The sequence below is a fragment of the Piliocolobus tephrosceles genome, chromosome 14 (assembly GCF_002776525.5).
Source record: "Piliocolobus tephrosceles isolate RC106 chromosome 14, ASM277652v3, whole genome shotgun sequence".
NCBI classification, from domain to species: Eukaryota; Metazoa; Chordata; class Mammalia; order Primates; family Cercopithecidae; genus Piliocolobus; species Piliocolobus tephrosceles.
In genome coordinates this window covers 99,494,390-99,507,760 of record NC_045447.1, presented here as the reverse complement: position 1 = coordinate 99,507,760, position 13,371 = coordinate 99,494,390, and the positions used below count along the sequence as shown (strand labels likewise).

At 34.5% G+C, this 13,371-nt stretch overlaps 1 protein-coding gene across 3 annotated transcripts in view; it reads left to right on the top strand.

Annotated features, from left to right (window-relative positions):
• The window catches only part of AGTPBP1 (ATP/GTP binding protein 1), a 196,008-nt gene that overhangs the window by 81,838 nt on the left and 100,799 nt on the right, over nt 1-13,371 (top strand). For all 3 annotated transcript variants that reach the window (XM_023229531.2, XM_023229533.2, XM_023229532.2), the window contains 3 exons: nt 2,427-2,635; nt 4,542-4,719; nt 11,147-11,244. In XM_023229531.2, the coding sequence (XP_023085299.2) occupies nt 2,427-2,635; nt 4,542-4,719; nt 11,147-11,244 (485 nt within the window). The remainder of the gene's footprint in view (nt 1-2,426; nt 2,636-4,541; nt 4,720-11,146; nt 11,245-13,371) is intronic.

The window sequence follows — 13,371 nt, the reverse complement described above, 5'->3', positions numbered from 1 at the left end:
AGCAAATAATGAAATGATCAAAAATCTAATATTTGGTAGTGATTTATTAAATTTTAAAAATCACCTTAGGTATTAGTAGTAAATAATATAATTCTCATTTAACAACTTTATTTTTCAAATGAAGTGTATGACACTCAATTAGATTAGCTGTGTAGCTCTATTTTCATATATGATGTGGTAAACTTTAGACCAAGATCACATGTGGATTAATTTTAGAAGATATTTTTAGCTTTGCTTTGATGGGTCCTGAGTTTGTGGTTTAAACTGTATAAAGATTAATTCTTAATATGGGCAAATACTTTTGATTTGGAGTAGATTAGAATAGCTTTTAAAACTAAAGTTTTATTAAAGCTTACTAATTTTCAGGATCACTGATAGCAAAGTCATTAATTCTAAGTTAGTAAAAGCTAAAATTCTCATAAGTTGCAAGTATTTTATAGAAATCAATTAATTCATGATGACTGTAATTTAATATTTTCAGTTTTTAGTAGTCTCCTTTTTACTCCCTGCTTTTTCAAATGAGGGTGGTGGGCAAACATACCTGTTTATTCCATCAGAATAAGAAAAGTAACTGACAAGTAGAATGACTTCAATTTATATTTAATATATTTTCAGATGACACATAGCCCTAAATAGGATGAAAATTGAATGATGCAAAATAAAATTTAGTAGTGTACTGCATATTTTTAAACAAATCATGGCATTTTGGAGCATTCTCATTTATTTTTCAAATTTTTTTTGGTTTTGGTGGGGAGGAGCAATCATTTTCTTTAAAAGGATAAATTAGATTTTAGAGAGGGAAGAAGAGACATAGGCTAGTTGTGAGTTTGGTACACTGAATACATGAATAAAGTTCCCTTTACTAATGTTTTAATTGTGCTCAGCACAGATTGCATGTAGCTCAGTTCACTTCCTTTAAGGGGCACTGAGCACCTGTGTTTGAATTATGGGCAAGTTTCTTTCTTGATCTTTCGTGAAGAATTTTAATATTTCTCATAAATACCATTTAGGCTATTGGGAATCATGGTGGAAACACACAAGGTTTGTAATAGGAATTAGAATGATCATAATGGCTTTTAACAAAATCACATTCACGGCTAGTAAACTAAAGGCTTATTTCCAACTGGTATAAACAAAGCATATATTCATGTAAAATGTATGAAGCTTTTCTTGGTCAAAACAATGGAAGTGATTTTGTAAACAGCCACAGCCTTAGCACACTAGCTATTGTAGACACAATAGAGGGTTTAAAGCCTTCACATAAGAAATCTTTTCTCTAGCTCTAGTAAGTGTCTTCTGCCTAATGTGAGAACATAGTTCTGATTGGGAATTAATAAGTTCATCTCAGTGTTATGTTTTAGGTTTGTACTAGCACATTTAGAAACTGTAATAATTCAGGCAACTAAAATCAGTGGAACCTTACTATTGCATTTTCTTAGTGTCCATACTGTGAACCTAGTGGTTATTTTATAGGTATATTTGAGATTAAGAAGAGATTAGTATTTCCTTGTAATTAAACTACCTTAGATGGGTATTGCACATGATCTTGTGCTCCTTATAATTAACCCGCCAGAGTAGCATTGGGTGAGTTGGTAAGTTGCTCTGATATGATTCTCTTGCCACTATCTGAGTAAAATGCACCCTATGGTTAATAATTTTAAATACTATGCTTTTAAAAATAATAAAATTAGGTCAAACTTGGATTTATTTGTTAATTCTACTCCAATAAAATTGAGTATTTACAAAAACCTTTAGTGTAGTTCTTATTGCAGTAAAAATCTAATGACTAGAAAGCCACAAAGCACTATTCTCTAATCATGTAATGCTCCTTAAATTTCATTTACTAAAAATGTTATGTAAGTATTTTTAAATGAGCATTGTTTTAGTATGAATATTTATATAATTGTGAAGTAATTAGAGCGATTAATTTTAGTGGAAACAAAGTTTGCAATAGAAGCTACAATTCAATAGGGTTTATTTCAGTGGGAACATAAAGTTTGTAATATAAATTATAAAAATGATAGCGGATCTTCTAAAAATCACATTCACAACTAGCAAGTAGAAAGCTTATACATTTCATTTGGTGTAACAAAAATCAATATATTCATAAATTTTAAAATACATGAAGCTTTTGTTAGTAAACAAAAGCATTTAAAAAGATGTTCTTCTAATTTTAGTTAAGAGATTTTGATATTTATAAATTGTGAAACAGTATACAGGCAGATTTTGGAAGAGGTTGTAATTTGCTCTCTGGAACTTCATATTTGTTTTGTTAGAAAAAATTTAAATATGTGGTTGTCATTTGTTTTGGAAAAAAAATTATAAGTATCCATCACACTATTGAGGTAATATTTTAAATTTGATTTATTTTACCACTCTCTCTCGTCATTTAAAAAATATTCTTTCTCAATTTTCTTTTGTTAAAGAAACAAATGCCAGGAGAGCTGTAGACAGAGGATATGTCCAAGTGCTTTTAACAATTTATGTAGATTGGCACCGCCATGATAACCGGCATAGAAACATGCTCATTCGGAAAGGAATTTTACAGAGTTTAAAAAGTGTTACAAACATCAAGTTGGGAAGAAAAGCATTTATTGATGCCAATGGGATGAAAATTCTGTATAACACTTCACAAGTGAGTTATTTTCTTCTTCTTATCCTGATTATGTACTAAGGATACGATTTGGTTGTTAAGAAAACTGAATTAGTGTACAAATACTCAGAAACATATACACATGATAAATGCATTTTTCGAAAATCTTAAAAGTAAAAGACATGTGTAAAAATCTTAAAAGTAAAAGACACACATTATTTCTCACATGTGACCTCAGGCTGAGTTGGAGGAAATGGTCAGTGCACAGCTCTGCAATGTGAAATTTTCTTCGAAAGGCAAAAGAAAGAAGTAGAAATTCATCCACTTAGCAAGAGGGGATTCCATGAAGCCATGTTTTCTAGGATGTGTAGTTGGCTGTACTCAGTGTTGTATGCTCCTCTCATGAGGTATCTGTGGATCCTTTATAGCCTGTAGAGCAGCTTTGTTGTCTGTGAGTGTTGTGCATGTTTTCCTGCTGGATAGAGGCTTTTTTGAATAGAGAAGGTATAAAAATGAAACCTGGAACTGGGAATGCTAGATCTACCAGCCATTTTAAGCATAAACATTTTTGACAATATATTTAGTGAGATCTTTTCCAGCATCTGTGTTGACTGTCAGCTATGGGGAATGAGGATGTTGAAATGCATCCCCACCCCCGTTTTTTTTTAAAAGAAAGCTATAATTATTAGAAAGGAAGCTGTCTTTTTGAAAATATCAGCCAGTTATCTTGATTGTGCCTTCCTGGTCTTACACATGACAAACACAACCTATTTTTATATGACAAGAGTTAAGATATCTGAACACGTATTTTATGTTTACCTTAGTTTTTTCTTTTCTAGGTCAATCATATGCACTTGTTTTTACTATTCCTAGTATAGATATTGATGGATATTTTATATATGAGGAAGAGTTAGGTGACTTGGTTTATGCCACTTAACATTTCTGATCTTAATTTCTCATTTGTTTTGACAGGTCAGATGTGAAAGTATATATGGAAACTTTTACAGTGTATCAGAGTACCATCTAAATGTCAATTGTCACTAATAATACTATTGTTACATGACAGTTTCATATCCCATGTCCCTTAACCCTTCTCCAGATTAGATACCAGGACGGCAAGTCAGACTCTTAAAACCTTATATTGTGGGCCAGGTGCGGTGGCTCACACCTGTAATCCCAGCACTTTGGGAGGCCGAGGCGGGTGGATCACGAGGTCAGAATATTGAGACCATCCTGACTAACACAGTGAAACCCCTCTCTACTAAAAATACAAAAAATTAGCTGGGCGTGGTGGCGGGCGCCTGTAGTCCCAGCTACTCGGGAGGCTGAGGCAGGAGAATGGTATGAACCCAGGAGGCAGAGCTTGCAGTGAGCCGAGATTGCACTACTGCACTCCAGCCTGGGCGACAGAGTGAGACTCTGTCTCAAAAAAAAAAAAACAAAAAACTTTATATTATGAAATTCAGGCTATCCTTTTATAAGGTGAATAGCCAACTTATGAGAGGTATTATTGCATGCTAACTGATGCAGTTCTGAGGAAGGTTTAGTCAAATGCATGTTTTTTTTTTGTTGTTGTTATTGTTTTTTAATTTCTTACACCTTTTAAATTTTCTTGCTTAATCTTTTTTCCCCCTTTTCCCTTAAATTGTCTTTTTAATTTTATGCCCTAGGCTTGCGAAGTGTCCCCCCAAGTCACTCCAAAGATGGTACTGATTTCTGCTTAGTGAAATATTTAAGGAAAAGTTCTTCTCAATTTGCCACATGGGGTTCTTACTTACAGATAGATAATTCTGAATAGTAAAGCTATTTTATAATTATTCTGTGTTAAAATATTGGTTTTTGAGATATTTGTTTCTAGAAAATTATTAATGTATTACTTTTTGAAGTAAAGTAAAATTGGTTCAGTTATTCATCAAAAACATTCTTTTTCTTTTTTTTAAAAAAACAGGAATGTCTGGCAGTCAGGACTCTGGATCCTCTTGTCAATACCTCCAGTCTGATAATGAGGAAGTGTTTCCCAAAAAATCGACTGCCACTCCCAACAATTAAAAGTTCTTTTCATTTCCAGTTGCCTGTTATTCCTGTGACTGGTCCTGTGGCTCAGCTCTACAGCTTACCCCCTGAAGGTAGGATCACAGGGTTACTGCTGCTTTTTGTGGATTCTTAGAATTATGTGACCCTGTCATTTTTTTTTTTTTTCAATTTATGTCGAACTCCTCAGCAAAGGAAGGCCTTAATGAACATGATAAACATTCACATTTTATTTTATTTAAGCATTTCTTTAAATATAAGAAATTGGAGGCAATAATTAAGCGAAATGGTGTGGGATGTGTTGTATATATGCAAATGTGAATTGTGAAATAATTAAGCTTCACATAGGAACATTATTTGATAGCTTACATACTTTTTTTTTTTTTTTTTTTTGAGACAGAGTCTTGCTCTGTTGCCCAGGGTGGAGTGCAGTGGTGCAATCTCGGCTCACTGCAACCTCTGCCTCCCGGGTTCAAGCAGTTCTTCTGCCTCAGCCTCCTGAGTAGCTAGGATCACAGGCATGTGCCACCACTCCTGGGTAATTTCTGTGTTTTTAGTGGAGACGGGTTTTTGCCATGTTGGCCAGGCTGTTCTCAAACTCCTGACTTCAAGTGATCTGCCTGCCTTGGCCTCCCAAAGTGCTGGGATTGCAGGCATGAGCCACCACACCCAGCCCAACTTGTGTATGTTTTTAAAGTGTAAAAATATAAACATTAAATGTTTAGGTAATTGTGTTTGGGTTGACATTTGTAACTTTTCAGTGAATTTTTTTTTTCTTAAGTTAAAAAAAATCACCAAAATTACTATGGTTTTATGCTTAACAAAAACTTGCACATGACTTACTTGGATGAAAATATGAAATTATCTGAGGCAGACTGTTTGTCATTTTCCATATTATACTGTAGGTATACAGTAGAGGAAGTAAGAGTTTAAGTTTATTTATGTGGGGAAGAAGAATTTCTTTGATAACATCTACCAAAGTGAAAAAGAGAAAGTAGTCCTGGCTTTTAATAGAATTTCTATAGTGTTTTCTTATCAGTTGATTACTTTTTTGAAAAAAAAATTTGAAGATTCTTTATATATAAAAATTCTTATTTGAAGCAAGTGTTTTAAAAGCATTTTCAAGGAATTATATTAGTTTCATTATCCTTGATATAAATTTATTAATGGTATATGTCATAGGGTACTATTATGTTTTTATTTTTAAAATATGTAATTATTAAAACACAGTTTGACACAAAATATCAAAATGAATTATTTAGAAACCTCCTTTAAAATGTTGAAAAGTCTAAGACTAAGTCTAGGACTTATGAGTAAGAAAGCTAAGTAAAAGCAATGGTCCAATACCCTTTCTCCATTCCATTTGAAATTACCGACAGACTTTTACAGGAGAAAATCTGTACCAAATCTGAAAACTAGGTAAAAGGGGCATGGAACAAATACAGAACATGCAAGAAATGTGGTGGAGCTGTGAATAAATGCAGGAGCAGCATCAGACTTCTAGGAATGCATTATCTTCTGCTAAAGTTGAGGTGCCATCAGCACCAATTTGGAGGGACAATCAGGAAGCAGTTGGAATCCCTTTCTTTCCTATATCAGCATAGGATCATGGGGGTTAAAGTGGTGGTTCTCACTGGTGGAAAGCTGATGAGGCTTCCCTGTGCTGCGGCCAGTAGTGACACCAGGAAGGAGGTAGGATGTGCCCCCGCAAATTCTTTATTTAGTGTCTGGATTGATGGATAGAGGAAGCTGACCTCTAGTGCAGCAAATTCACCAAACATGGGAACAAATGAGAAATTATATTTTTCTTTTGGTTCCTTTTATGCCTGCTGCTCAGACCAATGAGTCACTGGACTAGAAATGCATATTTACCTTGACTGACAAGCCTTCTTAATTCAGATGGGAGAGGAGGGTTCTAATAGCAAGTGTATAGATACTAGGAAAATACCCTCATTCTATTTCCATTATTCCTTCCTCCTTTTCTTCCTTCCTTCCCCTGTGTTTCCCAGGCTGATCTTGAAGTCCTGAGCTCAAGAGATCCCCCCACCTCATCCTCCCAAGTAGCTGGGACTACGCACCCTTGCCACTGCTTTGTATTTCATTATTTTCTCACATGTCAGGCTTCATTATATGTTTCACAGTCTTTATTATTATTTACCTTCCTCAGCTAGAGTGTGAGTCCACAAGGATAGGTCTGAGCTCTTTTACTCACAGCATTTCTGACCCCAAATATGTGTCTTTTGTCCTCCCACCAACCAGTTCTCCGTATCTTCCCACACCAGCTGGGTGTTCTGCAATTCAGTTCAATTCTGACACTGAACACCTGGAGTAAATACAGACCCACAGGTTAAGGGTTTAGTCCCATAGGACTGCCACCACTTTAGATAACAATTACAAGTCTGGACTACCTGTATGTCTGACCTATTGGCAATGAAGTTGATAGGGGTGGGGGTTTTCACAACCTGTTCCTCAAGTTTGATAATTTGCCAGAATGGCTCATAGAACTCAGGAACACTCTACTTATGGTTATGGGTTTATTATAAAGGATACAACTCGAGAGCAGGCAAATGGAAGTGATGCACAGAGCCAGGTATAAGAGAAGGGGTGTGGGGCTTCTGTGCCCTCTCCAGGCACACCACCCTCCCAGCACCATGATGTGTTCACCAACTCAGAAACTCTGAGTGGTGTGTTGTTGTTTTCTTTTTTTGAGATGGAGTCTCGCTCTGTCTTCAGGCTGGAGTGCAGTGGCACGATCTCAGCTCACTGCAACCTCTGCTTCCCGGGTTGAGGTAGAACCTGCACAGTTCAAACTTAGATTGTTCAAGGGTCACTGTGTGATTGAAATGGACAATATTTTAGGAAAATATGAGTAACTAATAATTGACTTAAATAGTAAAAACCTTGAAATTGAATATGCAATCAAGCTTCTTTAGTGAAGACACCAGTTGGTGATGACTTCATAGATTAGTTCTCCCAAGCTTTCAAGAAATTTTCCTATACTTTATTTTCCAGAGCAAAAAAAAAAAAAAAAGAAAGTGTAGAAGCTAGCATGATGCTGAAAACATAATCTGGTAAATTAATCTGAAACAACGTACAGATCACTGTCACTCATGAAAATAAATATTAAAATCCTAAAGTATTAGCAAATTTAGTTGAGTGGTATTGTTTACGTGTGGGACACCTTGCCCAAGTAAAGATGATTTTTAAGGAAGTAAGTTTATTGTAATAGTAACACTTTAATTAGTAAAATGTATTATCAGTAGATCAAAGGGACAAAAATGATCATCTCAGTAAATACCTTGAAAAGATTTCATAAAAATCATATCAGTCTAGAAAAATTTCTTAAGGAAACCAGGAATATTTCCTGACCAATCCAAGTATTATCTAACTCATATCAATAGCCAATATCATAAATAGTAATGAAATGTTAGAGGATGCCTCTCTCAACCAATATTATTTACCATAGTTTTGAAAACTCTAGCTAAGTCAGTAAAATAGGGAAAAGAAAGTCTTAACCATTAAAAGAGTGAGATAAATCTATCAGTATCTGTGGAGGATATTACTATTTATATAGAAAATCCAAGCAAATCAATTGTAAAAACATGGCTTACGCAACAGAACAGTAAAATACTATTTACAAGAAAAATGAATAAAATTAAATAGCCTTCCTCTGTGTGTGTATATATGTATCAACAAAAACCACTTAGAAAACATAAAGGGAAAGTAGATCACATTTATAGGCACAATAGCAACAGCAAAATAAACTTCCCGTGATGTCCTTTCCCAATCCTTATAGAATGTGCAGACTGTTCTAATGACTACATCGTATAGTCATAGTATAACTTAACTGGTTTCCTACTGATAGACATTTGTTTTCTATATTTCTGTTTTTACTATAAATAAGCCAAGGACATTTTGAAAATCAGTAAGAATTTTGATTTATATTCCTTGGTTTTAATTTGATTAGTTATAATAATATTGTTAATTATTGGTACTGGTATAATGAATGGATCTTTGAAATAGCAGAGAAGGTCTCAGATACTCTAAGCTATATGGCATTTCACATCTGGAGTATAAACCCAAAGGAAAACATCATACAAAGGAAAATATTTGAAAGGTTTGACTAAAAACTGAAAACATATTTTCTCTCTGATGCTGAACTCCATTTTCTGCTCTCCCTTTCTTTCCAAGCAGTCATTTTTCCTATTTACAGTAGGATTTTCTTAATGTAATCCCTTTCTTTTTTCCTAGGAGTTATTTTCTTCCTTCTCTTCTTCCAAATGTCAGTTCTTCCCTTGTTTATCCATGACCAACTGTTGTTAGGGCATAAGTATAAATCAACCCAGGTTACCATGTGAAATATGAATATTTATGTTTTGCTGTCTGTTTCTAAGAATTTGAGGTGATTTGTTTTTATATTTGTACCTGTATTAGTTAGGGTTGACTAAACTGCTGTTACAAAGAGACCCAGTAGCACAGTCCCTCAAGCAGCAGCAGTAATAAACATTTGTGTAACACATACTCTTTGCCTGGCACTTTACATATATTAACTCCTATATTGCTCACAAATATACTATGAGTAGGTATCTCCATTTTATAGACAAAGAAACGAAGACAAATAATTGATGTAAATTGCTCAGGGTCAAATAGCTAGTAAGCTGGGGAGCCAGGATTTGAATTCAGGTATTTTGTTTCCAGAAGCCCTGTGCTATCCTGCTACAACATAGAATTTTTTAACCCCCACATATCCGTCCAGAAGATAGACAGGTGGTCCTAGGCAGTAGACCTCTACTGGGTTATCAAAGAAAACAGGTTGTTTTTATTGTGTTTTTAACCTTCTCCTATGTGGTTTCCTCATGTGGAAGATACGAATGGAAAAAATGGAGAAGACAATTTTCTTTTTAAAGAATGTGACCTAGAATTTGTGTTTATCACTTTGCCTCCTATACCACTGGCCAAAAATTGGTCATATATATGGCCATGACTGCTGCAAGGGAGGCTGGAGTCTCCACAGCTAAAACTCAGGGGCTCAATTACTAAAAGGAAGGGAAGGTGAACAAATACTAAGGGGGCCAGTTAATCACTGCTGTAAGTCGCATTGGAAATGGAAGTGAAAAAGAGTTTGGAAAAATAGCTTTTAAAAATATTTTCTACTTTGTTTAGAAGCCGTTTTTTACATGAGAATCCTCCAAGTACTCTCCCTCTTCTTCCCTTGTCTCCCCCACATCCATGGTCCCATGTCCTTTTACATTCTACTCCCTGAGATATTCTTGTTTCATTCCTGTTACTGCTATAATTGTCTGGACAATGTCTTTTTTTTTTTTTTTTCCTATTTGTTGGTCACCCTCCACCTGTATGCTCTCTCTCACCTCTTAACATTGAATTAAGCCATTCTTGTCTTGAAAATTCTCAGTGCCTATCTTCTTAATATTGAAAGTCAAAACTACTTGGCCTACTATGTAACATCCTTCATTTTTTAATTCTTTATTTTCCTTTCAGTACTTTCATAAGCATACTCTTCATCCTAGTTATACTTTTTGTTATTTTCTAAAGATATCATTTCACTTCCTTATTTTAGTAGTATTATTTCCTCTTCTTAAAAGCCAAAATCACCCACCATTACATTCACATAGAAATGTGTTATACTTTCTACAAGATACTGCTTAAATATCACCTGTTCTGTGAAGGGGTCAGCATCAAGCCCCTTGGCGCCAACAGTTTACAGTTAGTTACTGCATTCCTCGTTTTCCCATAGCATTTTGGAGTTTATGGCTTCGTTAGTGTTTATCTTTGGTACTATAATTACATGTTTACTCCTTTCTGCTCTTTAACCTCATGAGCTACCTGAGGGAAGCAACTGTATTTACACCAAGCTTGTCCAACATGCACCCATGGGCCACACACAACCCAGAGTGACTTTGAATGTGGCCCAACAGAGATTCATAAACTTTCTTAAAACAATATGAGATTTTTTGTGTGTGTTTTTTTTTTTTTTTTTTAAGCATACCTCCTATCGTTGGTATTAGTGTATGTTATGTGTAGCCCGGGACAATTCTTCCTCTTCCAGTGTGGCCCAGGGGAACGAGAAGATTAGACAACCCTGATTTACACATCTTTGGAAAAACTTCCCAGCACATAGCACAGTATGTGGCACATGACCGTCATTGAAACAAATAGAGAGGGGTTCAATTATAAAGGGATGAAGTGAGTCATTGAAATTTATAATAAATAGAAAACAGGATGTTTCATTCAGGCTGTTGCAACGTAAGGCATTATTTTGAAAAACTGAGAACATTAGTAAAATTCATCTTTACCGTGCTTTCCAAATTTTAAAGCACTTTCTCATATTGTCTCATTGGTTTGTCAATAGCTGGGACAGCCTTAGAGACATTTTAAATAAGAAATCTCATTTACTTTTTCTTTGGTGATTGAAATACTTTATACAAGTCACATTCTACCATTGGCTATGCATGTTGTAGAATGCTTACCTCTGACCTACTTATAGCACATTTTGTATCATAGTGGATGACGTAGTAGATGAAAGTGATGACAACGATGATATTGATGTAGAAGCTGAAAACGAAACTGAGAATGAAGATGACCTAGATCAAAATTTTAAGGTTAGTATAAATTTCTGTAATTAGTTAGCTTTATAAATGATATACTACAGTTGTAAAACAAAAATTGGGTAAATACAAATATATGTAATTGTAGGTTTTACTTTGTCCACATCTTTTTACCGTGGATGACTATGCAGTTAAAGGGGTAGATGATATTGGTTTAAATCCACTGGTCTGAAAAGGACCTTAAAGTAACTTATTTTCACTGTCTCTGACCAGAAAGGTTTTATCGAACCTTTCTGCCATAGATTTTGAAATCTACAAAATTGAAGGAAAGTGATCTGAAACTCTATTGTGACAACTTATTTCAAAATACATTATTACCCTTCGTCAGCAATCTTTTGGGGATACAAAAACAGTAGGAAAGTAGTCTATAATGGATTTGTTTTTGTGAGAATTAGTGTTTGCATAATGCTTCTTAGGTTTCAGTTAATTGAACAAGGAAGTGAAAAAATGTTATTGAGAAAATATAAAATTATTGTCATATTACAGAAGATGTTAGGTAAAGGAGGCAGGTAAGTTTTTGGAGTTTCACTGTACCTCTGGAAGCCTAGAAAGTCTATATTTTGCTTTGTTTGTTGAGAGAGGGCCACTCTAGCATCTGTAGAAAAGTGGTCTCTTTTGTTAGCTGTTTAGCTTATTGCTGTTTTTTTTTTTTTTTTTTTTTTTTTGTGGGGAAGGAGGGATTAATTTGACTTTTGCCTGTTTGGACCATTTTTGTCTTGCAAAACTATATAAAAATTGGCATACACTGAGTATTTGATTCACTTTGGAGATAGAAGTTAAGATATTGGAAGATTTCTGTCTTAATAGATACAGAACCAATTTTGTAACCAGCAAATGTGATCACCAAGGCAAGCTTTGGCGAAACTGTCAAGTTAGCCAATCTAAACTACATCTGTGTCCTGGCATCAGGCACTGCACTTAATTATCTGGTCTCTTTAGTCTCCTTTAATCTGGAACGTTTCTGCAGATTTCTTTGTTTTATAACATTGACATCTTTGAAAAATGTAGTTGTGAGCTTGAATTATTCACTGAGCTATCAGTGATTGCTCACATTTTCCCTGCTTTATCTTAACACAGCAGTTATAGTAATAAGAACAAAATACATTTTATTATTGAACACTTAACTGTGCTAGTCCAAACTCTTTACATATACATAGTAACCATTAGATCCTCATAGCAACCCTGTGAGGTAAGTACAGGTTGTATAAGCACATAGAAAACAGAGGAAGAGAGAGCTTCTCAGTCTAGTTTATAAGAGGTGGAGCCAGGATTCAGAAAGCAGTCTAGTGGAATGTCCACTATCTTTACCACTATACTGTACTAAAACATAATTTTTCTTCAAGAACTAAAGAATTGTTGGCTTTTTGAGACTGCTGAGCTTTATTATCTTCTTTTTCTTTCCTACTGCTGCCCTGTCTTTAATTCTCATTGACTTTACATTTAGACGTTACTCAATTTTTCCTCTTTTTATCTGAATCCTATTCCTTCATCCTTCAGGTGAACTGCTACATTGTAGTAGGAATATTATTTATTTGTGTTCTCTTATGGTTATAACTTTTTTACTGTGATTCCGTTTTCTTTGCCCCAGATTTTTCAGGGTTTGGAGCATTTATAGAAACTGGTAGCTTCTAGAAGATTCATCTCCAGATAGCCACAACTTGACTGTATATAAGTTCCAGTGCACTCTTTGTTCCTTCCTTAACTAGCAGAACTTTTAAGGAGTGGTAGCAGGTTGTTTTGTTTTTTTTCTGATGAGTCTGTAAGTAGTTCTTCACTACTGTTTCTTCTTAAACCAAACAAAATTCCCTGCTGTCGAGCTTTTGGAGTGTTGTAGTTTTCTTTCCTCATTATGCCTGTTTTACAGGTAAAGTCTGTTTTTTTTTTCCCCCAAATAGAGAGCCACTGTGTAAGACCATATTTTCATAAAACGATATCAAATATTGAACTAGTAAGTTTAGAGAAAAGAATACCTTTATAAATTATTTTTTATTTTAGAAACATTATGTATTTTATTAGATGTTAAACAGGAAAATTATTACATTATTGGTTCAAAAATGTGTAATTTAAAGAGATTAAATTACATATTCATGTAATAATTATACAATAATGATACAGTGATTA